Source organism: Neolamprologus multifasciatus, chromosome 7, assembly GCF_963576455.1.
Source record: "Neolamprologus multifasciatus chromosome 7, fNeoMul1.2, whole genome shotgun sequence".
NCBI classification, from domain to species: domain Eukaryota; kingdom Metazoa; phylum Chordata; class Actinopteri; order Cichliformes; family Cichlidae; genus Neolamprologus; species Neolamprologus multifasciatus.
Genome location: NC_140445.1, coordinates 62,673,350 through 62,698,094, shown reverse-complemented (window position 1 = coordinate 62,698,094; position 24,745 = coordinate 62,673,350). Strand labels below are relative to the sequence as shown.

General features: G+C 40.2%; 2 protein-coding genes across 4 annotated transcripts in view; one reads left to right on the top strand and one right to left on the bottom strand.

The window, feature by feature from the left end:
• Window positions 1–87: 87 nt before the first annotated feature.
• ccdc77 (coiled-coil domain containing 77) lies at window positions 88–5,108 on the bottom strand. Of its 3 annotated transcripts, none has more exons than XM_085166579.1 (13): window positions 4,998–5,108; window positions 4,501–4,618; window positions 3,731–3,778; window positions 3,178–3,364; window positions 2,934–3,076; window positions 2,486–2,582; window positions 2,131–2,221; window positions 1,862–1,953; window positions 1,593–1,741; window positions 1,170–1,425; window positions 880–1,005; window positions 604–756; window positions 88–382 (listed from the first exon to the last, which is right to left on the bottom strand). In XM_085166579.1, exons 3-13 carry the CDS (start codon window positions 3,763–3,765, stop codon window positions 236–238), a joined length of 1,476 nt encoding a protein of 491 aa, XP_085022705.1. In that variant the 5' UTR covers window positions 3,766–3,778; window positions 4,501–4,618; window positions 4,998–5,108; the 3' UTR covers window positions 88–235. The 3 variants fall into 3 exon arrangements, with proteins under 3 accessions (XP_085022705.1, XP_085022707.1, XP_085022706.1); XM_085166581.1 differs by having other exon boundaries at window positions 1,862–1,950; XM_085166580.1 differs by having other exon boundaries at window positions 4,501–4,641; window positions 4,998–5,087.
• ush1c (Usher syndrome 1C) overlaps window positions 5,012–24,745 on the top strand; it is a 26,016-nt gene continuing 6,282 nt past the window's right edge. The window contains exons 1-21 of the mRNA XM_085164573.1: window positions 5,012–5,120; window positions 6,824–6,891; window positions 8,051–8,194; window positions 8,318–8,456; window positions 9,952–10,060; window positions 10,144–10,168; window positions 10,278–10,335; window positions 10,415–10,603; window positions 10,697–10,756; window positions 11,141–11,197; window positions 13,491–13,633; window positions 18,870–18,935; window positions 19,020–19,153; window positions 19,329–19,379; window positions 19,736–19,785; window positions 20,030–20,194; window positions 20,331–20,447; window positions 20,769–21,434; window positions 22,055–22,183; window positions 22,834–22,923; window positions 23,803–23,844. Coding sequence (XP_085020699.1) covers window positions 5,085–5,120; window positions 6,824–6,891; window positions 8,051–8,194; window positions 8,318–8,456; window positions 9,952–10,060; window positions 10,144–10,168; window positions 10,278–10,335; window positions 10,415–10,603; window positions 10,697–10,756; window positions 11,141–11,197; window positions 13,491–13,633; window positions 18,870–18,935; window positions 19,020–19,153; window positions 19,329–19,379; window positions 19,736–19,785; window positions 20,030–20,194; window positions 20,331–20,447; window positions 20,769–21,434; window positions 22,055–22,183; window positions 22,834–22,923; window positions 23,803–23,844 — 2,538 coding nt within the window. The 5' untranslated portion in view covers window positions 5,012–5,084. The remainder of the gene's footprint in view (window positions 5,121–6,823; window positions 6,892–8,050; window positions 8,195–8,317; window positions 8,457–9,951; window positions 10,061–10,143; window positions 10,169–10,277; window positions 10,336–10,414; window positions 10,604–10,696; window positions 10,757–11,140; window positions 11,198–13,490; window positions 13,634–18,869; window positions 18,936–19,019; window positions 19,154–19,328; window positions 19,380–19,735; window positions 19,786–20,029; window positions 20,195–20,330; window positions 20,448–20,768; window positions 21,435–22,054; window positions 22,184–22,833; window positions 22,924–23,802; window positions 23,845–24,745) is intronic.

The following is a 24,745-nucleotide window of genomic DNA, read 5'->3' as shown; positions in this document are numbered from 1 at the left end:
AAAAATGACAACAATTTGGTTGTCACAGTAAAAAAATTCAAAGCTGCATCTTTTTAAATTAAATATAAAGAACTGATTGTACACTGATTTAAAATAACTCAACGATTTTTATTGGTCCAAAGCACAAAATATCAACAACATTTAGTCTAGTTTTTAAAAATAAACACAGCAGAATAAGCAGCCATGACAGAGATAAACACAGCTACACATTACAGAAAATATCAGCGCATTATCCTCAGCTGTATCTTAGCTCATTTTCAAGTCCAAAGATTTTTGCCTTCAGAGCCACGAGCTCGCCCTGAACCTTTTTGGTCCTGGCATTGGTTTGTCGTACTTCATGAAGGATGGCTAAGTCCTGGTTGGGCCCCACATTCAAGGTAACCTGATGAAAAGAGAATCTCCCAGTCAATACTTACTAAAATGTGATTTTGGACATGAGCAAGGTGGAAAAATTGAAGGAAGACGAGTGAAAGTTTTGCTTAACTTTGTTTTGCATTAAAATTAAAGTCATTCACAGTGCTTATAATATGTAAAAACAAGCACAGGCATGCTGAGATCACAAATAACTATCTAATAAAAATCAATTGGTTTGGATCTTTTTACCTTCAGAAGCTGTTTTTCTACATCTTTGAGTTTCTGTCTGAGGAGTTTAAGGTCTGCCTTGAAGCCCTCCACCTCCATCACCCTCCTCTTCTCCAATGCCTCATAACGCTGAGTCATCAGCTGGAGGCGCTTGGCTATTTTCTCTGAACGCTCCTGCACACAGAAGCAAGGTATCAGTAAAAAGAAACTTGGTGATCGCCATCAACATCAGATACCATTTAATCAGAGATGTGTATAAGGCTTGTACAGACTGAACCATCAATAAAACTGGTGTACCTTGAATATTTCCCTGCCCACATCCCCTTCCTCTCTGATTTGGGACAGTTCTGTTTCAAAAGTAATGCACTGCTCCCTGTACATGTCTGCCAGACGGTTGGCTTGCTTCAGCTCCTCCTGCAATATCTGTTTGAAAAAAGAATAAAGAAAAAAACAGAGACTACAATGAACTCGCCAAAAAACTGTGATTTATTCTGAAGACATTAATAAAAGGCATTTATACAACCTCGCGAAATGGAATCAGGAAATACTTCTTACAGACTTTCATGAACACAAACAGATAATGTTACCTTTAGCTCCTCTTTGTGTGGCTGATCTGACTCTGACTGAGGCTGAGGGAGGGCTGTGCTGCTGCTGGGCTGCCACGTTCGCCCCAACTCAGTGCTGACACCCCTGGCCTTCCTAAGACGGCTGTGGCAGGAGTCCAGTTCCCTCAGCAGGCGATCCTTCTCCACCATCCAGCTCTTCTCATTAGCTCGTGTGTCAAACTTTAGCTGTAAAAAATCTCTGGTGCTCTCATGCAACAGGTTCTGAGTTCGCTGGAGTCTGACATGTCAAAGGAGATAAATAAAAGTAAATCTGGAAATTTAATGTCAGCCACAGCAATATCAGAAGACAAAAGTCTAGAGGTTTGTTTTACAAACAGCTATAAGTCACGATGATAAAAAACTAAAAATACAGACATCATAAACTACATAAACTATAAGACTAACTTGTCAGTCAGAGCAGCAATGTGGTCCTGATCTCTCTGCCGCTGTGCCTCGGCCTCCTCTGTTTTAATCTTTCGATCCTCCAGCAGAGCGTCCACCTGCTCTTTGGCCAGGCGAGTCTGCTCTTCCATTTGAGCCTGCAACGCCTCCACCTGGAGACATGTGCCACAAAATGTAAACACAGGACACACAAGAGAAAGAAATGTTTAACTTTCTGTAACAGATCATATAAATGAAATCACATTTCAAGCATACATAAAGTGGGCCCATACCTGTAGCAACAATGTCTCTCTTTCATTGTTGTATTGTTCCAAGCTCTCTCCATTTTCTCTATCTGCAAATTTAGTTCTCCTGCCACTCTCTGCTTAAATATAAAATGAAAATGGCACGGTCATTACAAAAGGCTGGTTTAAACACATAAGTAGTGATGACTTGATTAAAAACAAACAAAAACAACAACACAAATAAAATACATTCACATTTTCTTGAATAATCAGACGAAAGAAAATAATATTATTTGTAGAAAAATATATTTTCAAACCTTTCCTGGTTGCAGCAGGTCTCAACTTTGTTGGCCTAAGACTGAGATTTTCCTCCAGTCTGGACTCTGGGTACCTCTGTGAGATAGTGACCTGAAATATAGCAATAACAGTAGTACAACAGTATTTTTAACTACTCTGGGAGCTTCAATGACATAACCCTAAACAACTGCCTGACTGCATTACCATGATAACAGCCAAACGGAGGCTTGCTTTTAGGAGGACTTTGCTAATATCATTAAAAATGCTGTAGTTCTGTTTAGCAGCACCAGCCAATCCAGTGTATCTTACTGAGATTATAAATTTGAGTTCAAAGCATCGACTCAGAAAATGACCTACAATGAACTAAGCACGTACCTTGTGAGGAGGTTCCCGGTGGAAATATGTCATCTCTCCTGTATCAGGACCCACAAGAGCAAGAAGGTGTTGGATTTTCTTCCTGTCCTCCAGCTCTCTGTAAAACAGTGGCTAGATGGTAATAAAGTTTTATACACAGAAGCAACAACAGATAATGGTGGTTACAAGTTATTAAGATATCAAATGCCACACACCTACTGCTATCAGTCAAGAATAACTTGTATAGGCTTCAACTTTCTTAACGAAATATGTTAACATATATCTGTGCATTCCACTGGTTTTAATTATTAAAAATATGTAAAAAATAAAAAATACTTGGTCAGTTGCAGTAAGCCAGATGGTAAAGTAACCCATCACTATTGACAGAATAGTAATCATTCTCTGCAGGCACTGTGACTCACTTTTATCAATATTAAATGCAATACTTAAGGTTGAACTGTACACCTACCTGATCTTTAGTCTGTCGTTTTCTGCATAAAGCCGCAGAGACTGCTCTCTCTCTTGGAAAAGGTAGACCTGCATGTCACTCAGAGCACTCTGAAGCTCTGCAGTCTCTCCTTCGCGCTGTCGTATTTCCCACTGTAGCTTATGCTTTCAGGGCATTATGAAGGGAGGCAAGATTAATCAGGCAAAGATTCTTTGGCACAAATGGCTTAACATCAAAGCCTCTCACATCGACTCCCATCTCTCACCTGATCTTCAGTGATGCTTTTATACTTTTCCAGCATCTGCAGCAGCTCCAAGTGCTCGCTATCAAACTGGGCAATCTTCTGTCTGTAGAACTCCAGAAGCTCTCTGGATGGACGCAGTTGCGCCAGACGCTCGTGAATAGGGGGGAGTGGCGAGTCAAGCTCCTGACCCGGGGTACGAATATTAGTCCTGTTGGGTGAAAAACAGAAAAAGAAAATAAAGAACATGAAGCATTTTTGAAGAAGATGATACTGGCATACAATTTACATTTGGGCATTGAAGACTCACACTTTGGTTGTAACTGTAACAGCTACAATATCACAGCACTTTACCAATGACATATAAACTGTGTAAAGGATTACCCAGGAATTTAAACCCATTTAGGTAATAACGCTTAATCTATGTGGGATAAGTCTGTAACAGTAGGGGAACCAGACTGTCACAATAAATCCAAGTATCATTTAGGGAGATTAAAGTAAAAAGCATTACTCTGGCTCACTCTGTGCTATGGCAACAAAAGTCCAGCGTTCAGCGTGTCAAATGTATGTTCTTTACCTGTGCGGTGTTGCATGTTTCTTTGGGGACCCCATCCTGTTGCAGACACTGTAAAAAAATGGAAAATACATATACAGATGCTTAAAATGTTTACACAAATAATCAGTTGTTTTTAAATCATGAGCACTTAGAACAATTTTGTGGTCTTAATATTCACATACTTTAAGAGTCCAATTATGTAAAGAGCTTAAACTGAGTCAGCAGAACAGATATAATTATACAAATAGTGAAATACATCATTAGAAAAAAATAAACACATCTTGTATTAGGAATAGGTGGACAAGCAAAATATTACCCTTTGCAGTATTTCTAATTATTATGACACGTTACATAACCGGTGAATACGTCAACTAAACGAACTTCTAGAGTGGCATTTTGCAATAATAGTGAAGAGGTAACACTATCTGGATTGCAGAGCTAACAGGGTAATTTATACCAGTCGTGTATCTCGGTTGCCACAGACTGGGCGGTAGGGGGAGCGGGAGTTTTAAAACCAGTCCGCTATTCTTGCCGAGGGATAATTTAACGCTTTAAACCCATATTAAACGGCCACGTCAATGATTCAGTTGGGCATAAAGAACTTGTACTTCACATAAAAAATAATCTATAAAAAAAGAGCATGTCGTAGCAAAATGAGTAGGTATGTTTTATTTTTCATGGTGATGAATTCATGAGAAATAAGAAATGTCATATTATATAGCGCACCAACATAGCTGTCGTACGTTTTTCCAGGTTTTCTTTTCGCTTAAATACTTCTGAATTTTACTCACCCGTTACAACTTTAAACAGTGTAGCAGCACCGCGGTGTTGTTCTTTTGAAACCAGGAAGTTACCGCCCCTTTTTCTTCTTCGTAGGAAACTCAGCCGTAACAGACGTTATTTTGCCACCTAGGGACCGTAGAGACAACAAACTAAAAAATATAATATAATATTTTATTATCATGAATATATTTATAAAAAACATATGATGACGTGTGTTTTATTTAATTCATTTATTTATTCAATCATTCATTTATTTGTTTGTTTAATTATCAACAAATTAATCAGACTTAGCAAGAAGTCCAAGCGACACAGTCAACCCTTCAAAATAAAGGTCTTAATTATAAATTTGAGCTTGATATAAAGCGTACAGCAATTATATTTTGTGGATACGATGTTTTTAAATATGAAAAGTGACTATATTTACAACAAAGACCCCTTTAATTTTGACGAATAAGCATATCACTATAACATTTTTAACCGGAAGTTCCGATTGCAGTCCTACTACCTTGACGTATTGACCTCCGGCCGCTTCCCGTCAAACTTGACCAACGCTGAGATCTCACGTCGGACCGCTTTGTGGTGTTTCTCAACAATGGAGCGGAAAGTTGCTCGAGAATTTAGGCACAAGGTATGACTAAAAATAACAATTTTTTTTACTATTTTACATGAATTAAATGGATGTTAAATGAAGCTGTTTTTTTCTACCTGGTTGTCTCTTCGCTGGCTGGCTCAGGTGTCTGCCGGTGAGATGTTGCGTAGACAGGCCTGCCCGACAAATCGACGAATAAAAAAACAAAACAAAAAACAAACAAAAACTTTTATTTTAACAGTAATTCAAACATATCATTAAGAAATAAAGTTGTTGGTTGTTTTTAATGTTGTTGTAGTAGATTTACGGGTTTTTATTTAGCTGAAACATCTGCTTCTAATCTCATCTATTGCCCAAGTGAAACGAGTGTCGGGGGATTTTGTCTTTTTGATGACACTTAAATCTCTTTGCACAATTTAAGAGGTTGCTGTAAAACAGCTTTCCCTCTTGATTGGTACCTTATTCTTATTCAGGTAAAAGTTACACGGCAGAGGTCACTATAGTCAACAACAAGCAGTATAAAATGTTATTAGGAGTCAGGATTCATTCATGCAGCGAATCAACTTGAAATTATACTTTGATGTGTGGGTGGTGTTGACTACTTCCCCCCAAAAAGTCATCAGCAGCAAAGATAACAGAGGAAGAGAACACGATATGTTCAAGGCTTTTTCGTCCCCAGAGCATGTAGGGATCACCTCACAGCCATCTGTGCTGCACGCAGGAAAGCAGAGTCCCATATTGTAGGCTCTCCACAAAGGGCGCTTTAGCATTAGATAACGTGTCAGATACGAGCAGCTAAGCGGAAGAGATGCGACAATTTACGAGTTTAATTAGAGGCTGAGGGGTGAATGAGGCACAATGGGCTTTGTTTCTGTTTGCGACACTGTCTTAATTGTTTGGTTGAGGATGTTTGTCAGTTTTATGGTCTGATTTGCCTGAAAATTGGATTATTGTGCAATTTTATTGTGTTTTTATTTGCATAAAAGTCACGCATTTTTATTCTGTAGGTACTACACTGTGACAGAGAAGCTCACTGTATGAAAACAGTTCTGATCTTTAAACCACAAATGCTTGTCTGCCTAACAAGTTATCTATACTTTACTGGTTTATGGTGCCAAGGTCCATGTGGCTCAGTCTGCAGGAAAAAGAGACGTTTATGACCGTTCACACACCCTGTGTGGCTCAGTGGCGCTGCCTTAACTTTAACCCCAGCAGAAATGGTCCTCGGAGGGTGTGTGCTCTATGATGCCTGTTCTTTAATTTGAGGTCTGATTATTCAACATGAGGCGTGCGTGTGTGAATGTTTACCTCTTTTTGAGATGTAAGGTGACACTCCAGACCTTCCTACTGCAGCCTCTCCTCATCCCTGTGGCCATTATTTCCTCCCAGGGGTTTGATGGTAGACATGGGCAGCCCATTACACGTTTAGCACATGGACATCCAGGGAGCTATCTGAACTTTAATGTCTTAGAAAGTGAGGCTTTCAGCTTATTATAGGAGAGATTTAGCTGGAGACAGATGGTGAAATGTGTTATATCAGCGACTGGCCCAAACGGTTCCTTAAAACTATCCTGCTGCAACTGAACCGTCATCAGGTTTGTATGACTCGGACACACACACACCCACACACACAAACAAGTGGCTCACCCCCTGTAGCTGACAGGAAAACAGGGGAGGGATACAGTGTGTTTCAGGGGGCTTAATGAAGAAGGATGGTACCAGATGCTTGTGTTTTCTTGCAGGTGGAGTTGCTGATTGAAAATGAAGCAGAAAAGGATTACCTGTATGACGTCCTCCGCATGTATCACCAGTGAGTACCATCTGTCACTGCTCAGCATGTCTACAGAGGGCGTGTTGTATTTCCTCACTGATTTTTCACACTTTATTACTAAAACATTGATGATTATGTCCTTAAATAACTTTGCACAACTATAACCAAAAAGAGTTACAATGAAGGAACTGTAGGCATGTATGGGTCTTTGTAGTATCTGTATAGATTTAAATACAAAAAACATCTTCTTGTGCTTCTGTATGTTTTCTCTAGCTTTTAACATTTTCATGAATAATATTTAGGAGCCATTAATCTTGTCCCTGACAGTTTTAATGCACACAGACCTCTGGTTCAAATCCTCCTCTGGGTCGTGTTTTTTGATGGAAATGTGGTCCTGGAGGACACGAGAGGGGGGAGGGATAGGTCTAGGTTTCAATTAATCTTTGTACAGAGGCACAGTCCTGTGACCTTATTGGTTAAGCCTCTGATCAGTTTCCACTGAGCTCCGACAAGCCTGGCCAGTTATCAACAAAAGCTCTTTTTATGTTCAACCTCCAAATGGAGCTAAAATGGCACATATGAATTATTCAAAAGGAAGGTGACCTGGAAGAATTTCATACCATTGCATTTACTTTGATGCGTTAATTGCTGTTCCAGTTGCTCTTTATCCTAAAATTAAAAAAATACTCAAAGGGACATTTGGATGTTTTCTTTTTTTTATTGTGAGGAGAAAATGCCCGTGGCTTTAGAGAGATTGCTTTGCAAATCCTGATCAATTGCATCAGTTGGTGCAGAAGGTAAAGTACAAACATTTTAAAAATCAGGTGTTTAGACTCTGATAGAAGTGAGATTTTCATCTCCTTGTCAGTGTCAAGGGAAAAAGCCCACACGGCTCGGGAAAAGAGTCTGGTTCCTAAACTGACCCACCTGCACTCCAGACATATCATGCTTTGAAAACCATTTGGCATATTATGAAACAAAAACGACTAAGCACTAGTTCTTTGAAACAATTAAATATGAGTTTAAATAATTATCTACATTTTGCACAGCATCCCAGCCTTTTTGGAAATCACTTTTTTGCAGACTTTCTCATATTGTTTGGTTTTCAAGGGGAGCTTTCACCGTTTTGTAATTGCATAAATTTGCAGATGTGGTAAATCGTTGTGAAACCGCTAATTATCCTCCTCTCACCTTCCAGGTCGATGGATTTGCGAGTGCTGGTGGGAGACCTAAAGCTGGTAATTAACGAACCAAAGCGTCTCCCCTTGTTTGACGCCATCCGACCTCTCATCCCTCTCAAACACCAGGTGGAGTATGACTTGCTCACCCCCAAGAAGTCAAGGTGAGTACAACATGGTTATTTATTGCCTTTTGTAGCATGCAGTTATTGACCCTGGCATGCATTCACCTTGTGTTGGCTTGTACATCTTGCTTAATATTTTCCTCTCTCACCTGATGTGTGCAGGAAGCTAAAAGAGGTGCGTTTGGATCGGACTAATCGTGATGGTTTAGGTCTGAGCGTCCGAGGAGGGCTTGAGTTCGGCTGTGGTCTTTATATATCCCAGATTATAAAAGATGGACAAGCTGATAATGTGGGCCTACAGGTACTGTAATTATAATTTATGTTTGTTTCTACAGATTTTTTTATTCTTTTAAAAAAAAAATGAATATACAGACCGGGGTTACAGCACTATTTACGAATCTATCCACATGTTAGGGATGCACCGATACCGATAGCGGTATCGGGTATCGGGGCCGATACTGTAAAATGTGTGTGTACTCATACTCGTAAAAGTTAACCGATACCATGAACCGATACCAACTTATTTCATTAATCAGAGGGTGGCTTGTCATTTCTGTTGTAGTTTTTTAGATTGGCCACTAGGGGGCCAATTATTATTTTATTTATTATTTATTTAATAATAATTATTTTGTTTGTTTGTTTACAATATGGACACTCTGCAATAATTTAAAAGTTTATTTTATTCTCAAACCTAATTTGTATTTATTTTATTCCAAACAGAAGTGTTTATTTATTATTCTGAAAGCTCGAGACAGTGCCAATAGTTCAGTGATATTTTGTAAAATTACAATGTGGAGATTCTGCAATAATTTAACAGAAGTGCTTATTTTTCACTTGAAATTTTTTTGTGGTCATTTTTATTAAGATTTTATTTTTTATCGGCAGGGAATATAATAAAACCTGTCTTCCAATTCATTGCATTTGTGTGTGTGTGTGTGTGTGTGTGTGTGTGTGTGTGTGTGTGTGGTAGAAGTATCGTTTTTTGTACTCTGTATCGGCAAGTACTCAGATCCAAGTATCGGTATCGTATCGGTTTGAAAAAATTGGTATCGTTGCATCCCTACCACATGTGGAATAATTATATCTCTTTATAATGGGGGTGGATTTAATATTCCTAGTTCTAGTTGAATACAAACAGAAAATGTCAGTAAAAGAGTAAACTTAAATTCAGTTAGGGCTTATTTTTTCCATTTAATCTTATCTTATATTTATTTAAATTTCTGTTTAGTTTTTACCCCTCTGCTGTCAAAAGCTAATTGGGTGTTGTCATCATTGTGGGTGACGTGGACACCCAAGTTCATGAATGCAATAACTGGAGAACGAGGCAACGTGGGAGATTAAAATTGATACCACAATGTGTCCACTAGGAGGCTGAGGGGTAGCACTGGTGTTTGCCAGTATTTTTTTTTTGTTCTGTCATGGAGCTTTTTATTTAATTCATGTTTTATATATATGTACCATTGTACTTAATCTTTTTTTTATTTATTTTTTTTTACATTTTGTGCTTTAGCTTTTTTTATAGCTGTTATAACAAAGTAACTTTTTACTACTACTGAGACCTTTGATAATGGTGATCATTTCTGGCCCAATCAAATACAAGAATCTTCAATCGGAGATTTAAAATTTTAACTGAATACATTTTTTTTTTTTTTTAGTGCAAGTGTGTAGTGTTTTAAACCGGCCTTACATAGTGTAAAATAGACTTATGAAGGAAGCATTTGACTGTAAACCACTTAAATTTACATAATGACATTTAATATCTCATCTATGATATATTCTCCTGTCTTCATATATAGGTTGGTGATGAGATTGTGCGTATCAATGGATACTCAATTTCCTCCTGTATCCACGAGGAGGTCATCAGTCTCATCAAGACAAAGAATGTCGTGTCACTCAAAGTTCGACGTAGGTTGACCGCAGACTTTGTGTCCATTAGTAGTGCCATTACATGATCTAACTTGTGTTATCTTATTTATTTTTCTGTGCAGACGTGGGGATGATCCCAGTGAAAACGTGAGATATGAATCCACTTGTGTATTTCTGTTGTAACAAACTGTGCCGTGCTCTAGAATACTGCTGCTGTGCAGGGCTGAATTCTCATAGTTTTTTCTCATTTCTGCAGCTCATCAGATGAACCCCTGAAGTGGCAGTTTGTCGACCAGTTTGTTTCTGAATCGGGGGTGAGAGATGAACTGCTGCTTTCTTCTTAATGGTGTTTGTTTAGCAGCCAGCTAAAAGACTTCTCCTGTACTCTTCAAGGAGAAAAAAAGCAGCGTGGCCGGTTTGGCATCCATTGGAGGAAAGGAGATCAAGGAGAAGAAAGTTTTCCTCAGTCTTGTGGGTACCAAGGGCATGGGCATCAGCATATCCAGTGGTCCAACCCAAAAACCTGGTATATACATCAGTAACATCAAGCCAGGCTCCCTCTCTGCAGAAGTTGGGCTTGAGGTGATTTTTTTCTAAAAGACTGCAGAGATCGTTTTAAATTATGATACTCATAAATCTATTGACAGTGAATACGTGCGTCATATCAAAATGTAGGCTGGAGACCAGATTGTGGAGGTGAACGGAGTGGATTTCACTAACATGGACCACAGAGACGTATGTTTTGCTTAATTTAATTATTTTTATATGTTTTTATTTCCTTTTTTTTTTTTTTATTTCTCTTTGTTTTATAAAACTATGCCTCTCATGGTAGTAAAAGCTAAGCCCTCTCTCACTGCTTGTGTTTGTTCTCAGCTTAAATCACTGAGGTGCTTTACCAAAGCCAAATTAGTGTTTAACCAGCAAAAATCCTTCCTGTGGCTGATGGCCAAAACCAAGCTTGCAGCATGTTCCTATATTTAACTGAATAATTCGCACGCTGATGAATGCAAATAGGACACACAACGCAGACTCCAGAGATTGTCTGTTTTTTTTCTCTTTAATTTCATAAAACTGAACTTTACAAGTGTTATTTAAAGTCGTCTGTTTCAACATTTGCAGGCCGTGAAAGTCCTGAAGAGCAGCAGAAGTTTGACTATCACAGTTCTGGCAGGAGCTGTAAGTACACTCTTGTTTTGAATACAAACTGGCATCGGACAAAAAAAATCAGTATTAAAGGATATGATTGCTGAATCTGGCCAGTTTATATTGGTAACCTGAAAATGACAATTTAATGCAGTCTTGGATGCTAAGTGAAATTTGAGGATTTATTTGGCCTTATTTTCTGCCACTTGCCTGTTAAATTTTTAAGTTACCTGTTCATTATCTGCATCTTACCTATTACTCAACACAAAGGGCACACGATAGCGCGCCAAAAAATTAAGTAACATTTCAAAACATGTTGGATATCAGTCCTTTTCATATAGTACGTATAGTACGTCAGGCTGCTGCTGGTGGTGGTGGTGTAATGATGTGGGGGATATTTTCATGGCACAATTTGGGCCCATTATTAAAAACTGAGCATCGTTTAACTGCCACAGCCTACCTGAACATTGCTGTTGACCACATCTACCTGACAAATCTGGAACAACTGTGTGATGCCGTCATATCGATATGGACCAAAATCTCTAAGGAATGTTTCCAACACCTTAAAAAAATAATTGCAGTGAAAGGTTGCTGGATATAGGGTTCCAATCTGGTACTAGTTAGATGTATGTAATAAAGCGTCCGGTGAGTGTATGTAATTAATAAGTGCATAAAATTTTGGTTTATGCTTTTACTGCAGCTTGTTTAATCAAACCCATATGCAATGAAATGGATTTGATAAAGAGTCTAATGCTGGCAATCCCCCGATTGAGTCACATATGAATCGTCAAATTTCCTTGATATTTAACCTCTTAAGCCCCAACACCCCCTGATACGGGGCAAAAGGCAGGAGATTAGTTAGGCTTGGGGCTTAAGAAGTTAATAAGGGCAAAATCTTCTACTATTTTGCATAACTTTACAGAATAATATGCAGATGTGGAGAAACCTTTCAGATAAAATCACTTTCCTCACTTCTGAGAAAGCAGCTTCCTCTGAGAAAGTAAAATACTTAAGGGATCATCTGTCATGGACGAAGAGACAGAGACTTCTGCTTCCTGCTTAGTTTCTCCTTTACATTCCTGCATTGCTCAGATTAATCTGTCTGTTTGTTTTGGAGACATAACAGCACCAGCCTGTGCTTCAGCCCCGCTGTCTGCAGGAGCGACGTTTATCATCAGTCAAGTTACTCGTCATGTTGTTTGCTCTGGGACTCAGTTATGAGGCCTGTGTAACAGAGACAGGCATTCATATCTTATTTATTTATTTCCTTGGTGCCCGTCTAATGTTGTTATCTGTGAGTATGTCTTTTGTTTGGACGTGTGCAGTAAATCACCTTCAGGTCAGAAACACTTTAGTTTTAAAACAGCCTTTCATATTGGTATGATGTTATTTTTCTGCATATTTAGGGAACCCTGCAGCATTAAATCATCCAGAACATTTGCATTATGCAGTGTAACACCGTGATATAAAGTATACCTCTAGAATGCATTTTATAGCGTTTTGTTTTAGAGCTAAGTTAGAGCTATTCTGCTGAAACGGTGTGTATAATTAATGCTGATGTAAATCAGCAGCCATTTTCACCTGCTTTTATGTGGCTATACCTCACGCTACCTGCAGAAAATTGTTTATTAATCAGTACTGTGACATTTGAAAACATGCCATCAGGTCATAGGATAGGTTATAAGGATAAAGAGGCTGTCAGCAGGCTGAGGGTTTCTAAGTAGGCTGTGCATTGTACTCTGAAACACTTTCCAGGAACCGTATCAGTTGCATCCAAAGCACGAACAAGAACACCAAAAGTGAGCACACCATCAGAAAATCAATACGCCAAGGTCACAAAAAGATGCATGTGGTCTTGAGGGATGTTTAGTGGTCTCTGTACCACTTCTCAGTAGAGGTAACAAGGACAAATGCTTCAAGACTGACATATACAGGACACGACAGGAAAAAAGGGTCTGATGAATCCAGGGTCGAGACTTGGTACAATAACAGAAGAATGTATGAACAATGCCGCAAACCCAGACATTAGGGTGTGACTGCTCTTAAGTTCAGCACCTGCTTCAGTTAATTACACTCGGGCCAAAAAGAGATGCAGCTATAAGAACAACACAGGATATTGTAATTATAAACCAGTAATAGAAATTGCTGATCTACTCGATGATTCTGAGAGGCTTCAAGGATGTCAGGTTCCAAAAACTGACATCTCCCCTCTTGTCTCGGTCAGACAGACTGGTTTGGACTTGCCTGTCAGTCTCCAGAGCTAAAGTTTGAGGACCCCTGCTGTATGTCTTTCCGTCATTACTGTCTGTGGCTCTCGCTCTCTCAGGGCAGTGAGCTGTTTATGACAGATGAGGAGCGTCTGGCACTGGAGGCCCGCAGGGACTTGGAGAGGAAGGAGCTGATGCACCAGAAGAAGGTGGCACTGGAGACCAACAAAATCATTAAAGAGCAGCAGGAGAAGGAGAGACAGTGAGTGAACAGCACAAAACTTCTAATTAACCTTGTCCTGACACGAGATGGAGCTTCTGCAGTGTATGGTGGGAGTTGTATAGTTTATGTTGTAATGCAAGATGCTGACTTCATGCTAGTTAGGGAGCTTGCTGTCGCTTTAACTTCAAAGGTACGAACTTGATCTGACTCGGTTCAAACAGATGTTACTTAGGCTTTGGATCACGATGTTTTCAGGTGATCCTAACAGGAGAAAGCCTTACTAATGTAAATGCCACTAAGATATTTTTTATGCTATAGACAGTGTTGGGGAGTAACGGAATACATGTACCGCCGTTACGTATTTAAAATACAAAATATGAGTAACTGTATTCCGTTACAGTTACCGTTTAAAAAGGTGGTATTTAGAATACAGTTACTTTGTTGAAATAAATGGATTACACGGCGGTACTTCCCTGTTTCATATTGTGGCGGGTCAGGACTGTTTGGGTTTTGTTTGACAGCTACGTTCTGTTGTTCCAGACGGCAGCGTTACGGTTGCCATGGTTACAGTGCAACGTTCTCTCTCTGCGTGTTTCCTGGGTGAGAGAGGCCTTTTTGTTGTTATTGTGCTAAGCTAATAGGCAGAATGCTACAGGTATAGCTCTAAAGAATGTAGCATCATGGGCAGTGTAGTCCGTGCTGCAGGGAGAATGGACTGCCATACTCGTTATGTGTCTGTGAGCGAGGGAGGGAGAAAAAGCTGTCATCGAGCAAAAACGGGAGCTGGAAGCATGTAAATATAATAATAACCACTGCAGCCAAGAAGAGAGCCTGACGAGCCCAGTTGTAAGTAAGCTATTAAGACTCGACTGTACACTGTGTTCGTGTTTTCCTCCGAAACAATAAGTTCCGTTGGAGCAGCCTTTCAACGCCTCTCTCTGTCTCTCGCTAGCAAAGTTGACCCAGACAACAAAGTAAAGCTAGTTTTCGGCTATGAGCCCAACACGAACCTGACGTATTAGCCAGAGGTCCCTTTACTAAGGTTAAGAGCCGCGGACCTTCAGTAACAGTAATAAATCACAGCAATAGTACATTCATGTAGTTGTAAACAGCATGATAATATATTAAGTAATCCAAAGTTTTCAGAATACGTTACTCTCATTGAGTAACGTAACGGAATACGTTACAGAATACATTTTGGGGCATGTATTCTGTAATCTGTAATGGAATACATTTTAAAAGTAACCTTCCCAACACTGGCTATAGATAGGTCATCAGTAATATGACATGTAAATGTTTGTTGTAGTAACTTTATCAGTGCTCTCACGGTGTCTTTCTAGGCAACAAGAAGCTAAAAACTCTTAAAAAACTGTTCGTATTGGAATCATATTCTTTAGAAGCATCTGAACAATATGTCCAAATGAATATGGATGTTAGTTTGTGTATGCTGGACTTTTTTTATTAGAGTAAAACAACAGCTGATGCCCCACTAATGGTCTTTCTGAGTGGAGAATAGGAAATGTTCACCAAATCTTACAGTTTGGCTGTGTGCAATACCACCATGGATTTTAAATCAAAAGATATGACTTTTTTTTTTTTTTTTTTTTTTTTTTTTTTTTTTGCCTGTCCCATTTGGCTCTTTTGCCATCAGAATTATTGTCTAAAGGCGAAGAAAGATGCCCAACGGATTTTCTTTACCAAATTGACCATCCCAGCTTTGCCGTAATGGTCCATTTGATTCACCTTTTATTCTTTATTTTATTTTCACTTGCTGAATACGGGACAGACTTGACTGGGGGAAAGAAAAGGGAGATATAACCTGGTTTTATAACCAGGTTAGTCATATCAAAAGATATGACTAACCTGGTTATAAAACCCCCGAGAGTTCGTTTTGAGCATCTGAAAGTTGGTGAATATGTGTAAAAATCCATCTAATTCCAAAACAGTTATTGCAATAATTTTAATAACCCCTCTGAAGTAAAGTCGTGTCTTCATTCTTTGCCACTGTGGTGGCGTACAGAGGCTGTCCAAATACTCATGGGACTAACCATAGATAATAAGCATATATGTACCCTTTAGTCTATTATTTTTCCTTTCCCACATAGTAAGCATGTCTGGTCCAGACCTGGTATCAAGCCGGCACTGCTGGTTGACTTCTGGCATGATAAGTCGTATGCCATCCAGATATGGGCCAGGCCTGGCATAGATGTCTGTCTATGCCAGGCCTGCCAGATCTGTAGATCACTGTCTATGTGATGGCATGCCACATCTGGCTCAATTGTGGTTTGGTTTATGTGGCCCAGGCTCATAGAAAACAGGCCTGGCCCGGATCTGGCATCAAGCTGGCACTTCTGACTGACCGGTGTCATGGCAGGGTGTATGTCAACCAGATGTGGGCCAGGTCTGGCAATGATGGCACTGTTTATGTTCCTATTTTTCTATTTTAGTTAGAAGACCCAAATGCCATGTTGTAATACTATACTGCTGTGATAGCCAACGTTTCAAATGCAGGTTTGACAGGTTTGTGAGTGTACACTTTGTCCAAAACCTAGTGAGGGTTTACTCATCTTTGCCAGTGGGTGGCTGTAGCTCAGGTGGTAGAGTAGGTCACCTATTGATTGGAAGGTTAGTGGTTCGATCCCTGGGTCCTCCAGTCTGCATGTCGTGAGTATGAATGTAGTTAGGAAGCACTCAGTTAAGAGAAAGTGTGTGGTTAGGAGAGTTGAAAAATGCTCTATAAGAATCAGGCCATTCACTGTCTGAACAGAGTATCATTATGTTACTTTTGCACTATTATTAACATGTTGTTATTACATGGCTTAATTAAGGTACACATTAGGCTGACATCTGGGGCCAGAGCTGAAACTGTTCTGGGCCAGCACAGGGCCAGCGGTGTGTCTGCAACTGGCCCGTGGCTGCACACAACTTACACATGGCCCACATACCACAAAGAATGACGGCCCTTTGGTGGCCCAGATCTGGTTTGCCAAAGGTGGCCCACACATGGGCCAGCAAAGGACCACCAGTGTGTCTGCAACTGGCCTTGTGCTGGCCCATGTGTGGGCCACCTTTGGCAAACCAGGTCTAGGCCACCAAAGGGCCGTCATTCTTTGCGGTATGTGGGGCTTGTGTAAGCACATTGTGTGGGCCAGACCCGGACCATACCAATTTTGCTACGTGGGTTGTTGATAAAGATCCTGAGATAATTTGATCCTGAGATCATCACTTATTTAGACTAGCTTTTAATGAGATTTGTGCTGTATGTTTGATTGTACTATTATATGCTTATTTGTTTTATATTATTGTGAAGCACTTTGTGGTTTTTATCCTGTGAAGAGTGCTATATAAATCAATAAAGAAAGTAAATTTAAAATTTAAATGAGTTTTTCCACCATTAAAATGTGCAAACAACAAATTTTACAGAACACTGACAAATAAATTGTGATAAAATGTCACACAGTTACTAGATGCAAATTTAGCCCTCTAAAAGGCTTCACCATTGGTTGTGTGGAGTGGTCCCCTGGCTTTGCTCCTGCAGCTGGATGTGAAAATCACGGGCTGTTTAATAAAACATTGCCAATGAATTATTATCAAATTCCCCTTCATTAAATTTCATAATGTTAAGGCATGAACTGAAACCACAGACAATGTCAGGCAATGAGAGTGTACTACCTTTGTAAGCAGCTGAAACAATTTATGCAAAAATATGGGAACTCCGAGCAAATGTTATGCAAATAACGGACATCAATAGGAGGCTTTTTCAATTATTAAAATGCTGCTACTTGTTATTGTAACAAACAGGGGAACAAAGTCACTCAGTTCATCAGATGGAAGGTTATTTTTTGTGATCATTCACAGAGCACTGCTGTCAGCCTAATATGCCCTCAAGTGTACAAAGTAAACTAACAACTGGGTCAATAATCAGAGATGAAATGTCATCATCTAATGGCAAAGGCGTTGACTGATGTTCCCTTGATATTTACCAGAAAGCAGTCTTCTCTGGATCCAGTCAGTCAATTAGTGACTGATTACTTATTTATTCTTTTCCCACTGATCTACAAACAGATCGTTGCAAAAATGACCAGCTGTGTGCATCAGAAACATTAATCAACAAATACACAGGAATACTCTTTAATCTAACTTATACATCTTATGATGTTCACTTTATTAAATCATTTACAAATTTAGCCCGCTGCTTGTAAATTCAGAGGATACACTTGATAACTTCAGTGCTTTCAGTTGTACTATTCATCTCCAACAATACCTGGGAATGAATAATATGTGTGTATATTAGAAATTGACACTCAAAAGGAGACAAGTTGTAATTACAGACACCAATCAGCCAAAGCAGTAAAACCACCTGCACCACGATGGTCACCTAAATGTCAAAGCATGGACACGAGATGCTGGCAGAGGATCCTTTGGATCGATCGTGGGGGGTGGGAATCCTAATTAACTGCTCTCTGGGGATTTTGCAGGCTGATGTGTTGCAATGCCTGTAGTAGGGATGCACCGATACCGATACTGGTATCGGGTATCGGGGCCGATACTGTAAAATGTGTGTGTACTCATACTCGTAAAAGTTAACCGATACCATGAACCGATACCAACTTATTTCATTAATAAGAGGGTGGCTTGTCATTTCTGTTGTAGTTTTTTAGATTGGCCACTAGGGGGCCAATTATTATTTTATTTATTATTTATTTTATAATAATTATTTTGTTTGTTTGTTTACAATATGGACACTCTGCAATAATTTAAAAGTTTAATTTATTCGCAAACCTAATTTGTATTTATTTTATTCCAAACAGAAGTGTTTATTTATTATTCTGAAAGCTCGAGACAGTGCCAATAGTTCAGTGATATTTTGTAAAATTACAATGTGGAGACTCTGCAATAATTTAACAGAAGTGCTTATTTTTCACTTGAAATTTTTTTGTGGTCAATTTTATTAAGATTTTATTTTTTATCGGCAGGGAATATAATAAAACCTGTCTTCCAATTCATTGTGTGTGTGTGTGTGTGTGTGTGGTAGAAGTATTGTTTTTTGTACTCTGTATCGGCAAGTACTCAGATCCAAGTATCGGTATCGTATCGGTTTGAAAAAATTGGTATCGTTGCATCCCTAGCCTGTAGATTATTTAGCTGGCTCATGGGTGTCAAAGTAACATCTCTATTCCTTTCACCCACTGGTTGCTTATTAGTGTATTTTGTGTCTTTGGAGCTCAGTACACTAACATGTTGTGTAAACAGAAGATATTGGTTTGTTTTCTAGACGAAAGATGGAGCTCTCTCAGAAAGCTGCAGAAGAGGAGGAGCGTTATCAGAAGGAAATGGAAAGGTGCACAACTCATTACTTTTAAATGTGATGAACTTCCAAGCAAATATTGTTTGAACGTGTATATAATTTCGTACATCTCTGTAGGATTGAAGCTATGGAGAAAAAACACAACAGAGAGTGGGAGGAGGACTATGGTACTGACAGACCCAAGAGCCCTAAATCCAGTCCAAAGGTCCCATCACCAAGAACCACCCCAACTCCAAAGGCCAAAAGTTCTCGTAAGGACCGACAGCAGTGTCTTCTTTTTAAAATGCATGAATCCTGTGTTTCGTTCTGAAACCAGCGAGGCGCTCGTGTTTTACTTCATTCACCCAGTTTCTCTGCGCTCTCTCTCTCTCTGCCGCCGCTGTGTGCTGTGCTGCTTTTTATGACCTCTTCTTTATGCCGATGAAGTCAACTCTTTCGCTGAGGAAGATGAGGAGGACGAGGAGGACAGAGAAGTGAGTGTGGGGCCTCAGCTGACATTGCGACAGCTGTTGTAGGTGGATGTCTGCGCGAAGCAGCAAACGCAAAGACAAGTGCAGGATTTCCTTTGCCAATCACAGTTTCACAACTTATGTTTGTATTATTACACCAGCTGTTTATTTTGTTGGTAGAAGCTGCTGAAAGTTAATTCCAGCACATTTTTTGCATCACTTGAAATGCAGTTACAACTTCTTCTTTCTTTTTTTTATTCGGACAGCATGAATGGATTCATTTCTTTCTTTGAGTGCTTTGTTTGGCTGGGATGATGGAGTTTGATGTCACTGTTTAATCTGAAATCATCCTTGTAAGCCTGACCTGTTCATTTCTGTCTTTAGCATTTGGCTGGTTTTATCGATATGAGGGGAAACTGCCATCGTTACGCAAGGTACTGTCGGCTGTGTGGGTTCAGTTTGCTGTGATGTCTTCTTATAGTGTTGGTTAGACGTTTAAAATCAGGGCTTTTGCTTTTAACTTTATTCACTAAGTGGAAGTGGTTTGTTAGGGTTTTTTATTCGTACACTGTGTGGCATCACTAGGCTTTATTTGCCTGCAGTGCTTTTGAGTTTGGATTGGCAGATTTGCCTGTCCCAGTTCCTTCCTTGTATTCTGACTAACTGGTGATATGTCAGAAAGGAGACAAAAAGAAGAAAAAGAAGAAAGTGTCCAACACAGACACACTGCAGGAGCAGAGAAAAAACAAGAAGGAGATGGAGTTTGAGCTGAAACTCGCCAAAGAGAAGGAAGAGATGCACGAGCGAGAGAAGCAACTCAAGATCAGTCGGCTGGTTCAGGAGGTATGTGGAGGGGGTTGCGGAGGAGCAAGCGCTGAGTTCAGCTGCATACATCGGTTATTTTATAGATCAGCATGCAAGCATGCGTGAAGGACTGACTCCTGTTGTGTGATGCTGCCTGGCTCTGACTCTGTACCAGGTTTCAGAGACGGAGAGGGAAGACTTAGAGGAGTCAGAAAAGGTGCAGCACTGGGTGGAGCGTCTATGTCAGACACGACTGGAGCAGATCTCGTGTGTGGAGAATGAATCCCCCGAGGTACAGAGTGAGACCTCTGTCTGAATGTAATTTTATATGCAATGTTTAAAATAGTGGTTAAAGAACATATATACTGCTTTGAAGGCGCAGCAGCCCAACAATAATGAGCAAGGTGGCATCGGTTCACTCATTTGCATGGAACAAAAACAGGGAGACTGCACCATGAGCTGAATATTAAATGCAGTTGTTTGTTGAACAGAATATTCAGGCAGTCATGTTTTTGTGTAATTTGGTAGAAAAGTTCAGGCATTCATTGTGAAATTGTTTAAAAGGTGAATTAACGTGAGGTGAATTTTTTTCCGTTTCATTCTGACTTCTAAGCTCTCCCCGCCACGCTCCCCTGCTTCTGAGCCGAAAGTGAAGCGTTTCCCTGGTGGTCTTCACCTGGCCACCACTGATCTGGACGACATTAACCTGGACGAAGTGGATCAGAGCTTGAGGGGCCCATTAAAAAGGCTAGCCCCCACCCAGCCCAGCACCAGCCAGCCACCCCCTCCCTTGCCTCTCCCTCCACGCTCGCCCAACCTGAATCCAACCATCCATAACTATCCCTCCTCTCCTTCTCAGGCGTCTCCACAGCGCCGGCCCCCTTCCCCACCTAATGCTAGGAAACCTCCCTCTGCCTCATCCACTTTGACGAATAAGAGGCTGAGGCCTCAGCCGCACCCCCAGCCTTCCTCTCATTACCCGTCTCGTGTGTCGCGACCTCCATCGTCCCCTCAACCTGCTCCCCGGCCCCCTCCGCCCCCACCTCCTCCTCCCCCTCCGCCGCCCCCACCTCCTCCACCACCTCCACCTCCACAGCACTCTGAAGAACGACTTGGCACCATCAGAGTGTACCAAAACCATCATCACCAGCATCCCCCCAGTCCACCAGAACCCAGGAGCGAGTGGGAGGCAGGCAGATATCTCCCCAGAGGAGGGATTTACTCGTCTAACACTAGTGAAATGTCCTACCCCTCCAGTCCAAAGGTCAGAGATCCTCATGTGTGAAACATGTGAGTTGCTATTGAAGATGTAGATTGCTACATCTTCAATAGCAACATTAGTTTTTCTTCAATGCATAGGTTTAGGTGCATGTCGTCTCTTGTGTGTTCGGATGTTTTAATGCATGAAGAGAGAGCAGCACGTTCTATCTACAGGGAGCTGCTTGTGTTTCTTTGTAGTGTGTGGTTTCTTCTTTCTTCTTATGTTCGTGCGTGTGCAGTTGGGCCTCTGGGCTTTGCAGTAGATGCTTTTGAACTCTCAGCCGTGGTGTGATATCTGAGAGAACGGGTGTGGGTCTTGGAGTGTCTTGTGCTGATATTTTCCTGAGTGGTCTGTTTGTGCCAGAGGGCTGAAAGTTTCATTATATTCCACTGTGGCTCAGGTAATGAGAAATACATCCCATGCCAGTCGTGTTTCAACTTCAAGCAGCCCCCTGGTGAGTCTTGCTGCAAAAGGTCCTGCTGACGTTTGTTGACGTTAATCGCACCTTCTTTTTTTTTTGTTTATTTAAAATAATGTGCTTTTGAATTTTCTGCAGCTTTTCCAAATAAGCAAATATATATATTTCAATACTACCCTTTGCTCCGTTGTTGCTTGGAAACCTGGTCTTTCCCCATTAGCAACTAGCTCCCAGTCCCCCCAACCAGAGGCGTCAGATGGCCCCGGTCATGTCTAAGCCTGTCATGCTGCCTCAGTCACAGACCCACCGCCCAGATCCACACAGACCTGCTCTACGATCTGATGGCCTGGTAATAAACACATTACACTGCAGTGAATTTTCACATTTCCTCAAGATAAAAAAACATCGGTAGCTTAAAAGGGTCATCAAACATTCAGACACAGCATGCCATCAGCCGGCTGAAGAATTACTCTTTGCCTCATCTCAGACTCCTGATGAGTTTCCCTGATTCTCCAGCTGTTTCCCAGTCTGTCGTTTTCAAATTATAAAGGTGACCAGTTAATCTTCTTGTAATAAACGTGGATCAAACTGGGCAGGTTATGAATTTTAAAATCTGCATTTTAAAATTCAACAGAAGAGTCACAACAACACACTTCAGCACTGATATGCTGAAACGAGCCATTAAGTGATTAGTATTCAGAAAAAAAAAGCAATTTTTGGGCACAACAAAACATTTGATGGCATTAATAGAATTAATATTTTTTTCTGTTTTATTATAATCAATAAAACCATCAGTTTCTTATTAGCAATTGTTAGTTGCTGGCATAATGTAATGTCAATGTAAACAGCCAGCGATGGTAAGCTGAAACTATGTTACAGGTAAATGTAGCTAAATGTGGTCAGAAGTCACCCGGACTTTGAACCAGAGGGGGCAGTAACACACTGCTGCTCAACCTGGGCTAAAGTTTCATCTTTAAAGTGTTCAGACTGGACTAAAAGTCTTTACCTCCTTTTGTGTTTCAGCCTCCTGAAATGTTGAAACGGATGGTGCCTTTCAACTCGTCTTTTAAAACAAACAACAAGCGACAAGTAATCCATATGTCACCTTCTCCATTAATACTCTGCAGTGCTTTTCTCCTGTTCTTTTTTTCTTTTTTTAATCTCCGTGCTTACGCCTCAGGTTTGGCTATTGAGTGAAACCTCAGTGATGGCCCTTCTTCATTTTCCCCATCACTGTCTTTTGATGTAGCTGAGCTTCTATTGATTTGGAGTAGACGATGGTATTGTCTGCTCCATAAAGGAATGCGTGTCAAAGGTTTGGTTTTACAGCAGTGATGCTTTGAACTCTCTCATAGAGGCTCACTGAAGACTCCAAGTGGTTGAAATATCTCTGTCTACGTGTTTCTTGTACAGTCTACATATCCAGAAGAAAGGAACACGGTTGCTTTACGTTTTCATGTGGCTTTAGTTTAATATTTAAACACTACACCTGTTTGCATTGCTTGATGGCTCCTCTCTCCAGCCACAGCAAATAAAAACGTACATTACCAATGAGTTGTCCAACTTTCAGCCACTGTGTAGCAGGAAATGAGCCTCTCTGACTCATCATAGCTGCGTAAATGTGATGTCCGTTTGCTCTTATGTCCTTCCTATGAAATTAAACAGCCGTTTAGAATGATTTGTTTTTCTGCCTGTGCGTGTTAGTGTGAATTATTGTCTTGATAACGGAATTAAGGGGTGAGGCTTTCAAAGCAACTGTGTAACGCCTTAAAAGCCAAAGTCTTTTAAAATAAATAACTGTGTTTCCCCTTTATCAGATTAACATAGGAGTGATTGTCAAAGGAAATCTGGCCAGCACACCATGCAGTGACTTGTTAAACAGCTCATGTCTGCAGTGATGTGCTCTTTATTAACTTCTTGTTGACATATTGATCATATTTAATAAACTGCCTTTTGATTCTCTTTCAGGGATTTCAGAAATATGTGGATGACTTTGACCCCTACTCCATGGTATCGTATGGCCAAGCCCAACACTACAGCTGTGCAGAATGGGCTGCAGATCACACATAAAGACTGTTTAGATGAATTCAGTCCAAAATTCAGTTTCTGCTTTTTCACGAGCCACAAAGTTTCTAACAAAAGCAGATGATTCTTTGACAAATCCTCCCAAAAGCCATTATAGCATATGACCCTATTGTCATGATCCAAGCAGCCAGGAACACACAGGCACAAATGTAATCTTCAAAAAAATGGGTTTTATTATACCCCCAAAAAGGACAAGATGATTACAAAAATTCAAAATAACAAAAATAAAGTTTTTAAGTACCAAGTGGGCCCATAAAAGAGGTTAACTTAACAGAACGCTACTCAAAAGTCACTTAACAAAAACCTAACTCAACAAACTGACGAGCCCAAATGAGAAGCAGCTCCAGTCATATAGCAAATGAATAAACCATTATATACACCAAAGGTGAAAACTAAAGAGATAACAGCTAACCATCATTCAAGAAGAACCCCATTCCCCCTGCATGATCACAATAGATGGTCCAGTCCACCTTATTGGTTCTGCATTTAAACCAGCTCCACCCTCAGCCCCCTCTTTCAGCCAAACCAGGAAGGACTGGAGCGGAGGTCAGGTAGCTCAGAAAGAGCAGAAATATAATTAATATAACATATACCTATATAAAATAACAAACAATGCAAAGCAAAGTCTATGCCACCATTTGGGCTATAGCTTAGTGCTGTCATGCGTTACAGGTAAACTCAAAATATCAAATTAGTTAACTTATGATCACAGAAGCTTTAGAGCATAATGTAAACATAAGACAAAAGACCAAATGAATATTACCTAAGTATCTCAATTGTGTGGTTGCATGCAGCCATCACACTATATAATCATGTCTTTTTTTTA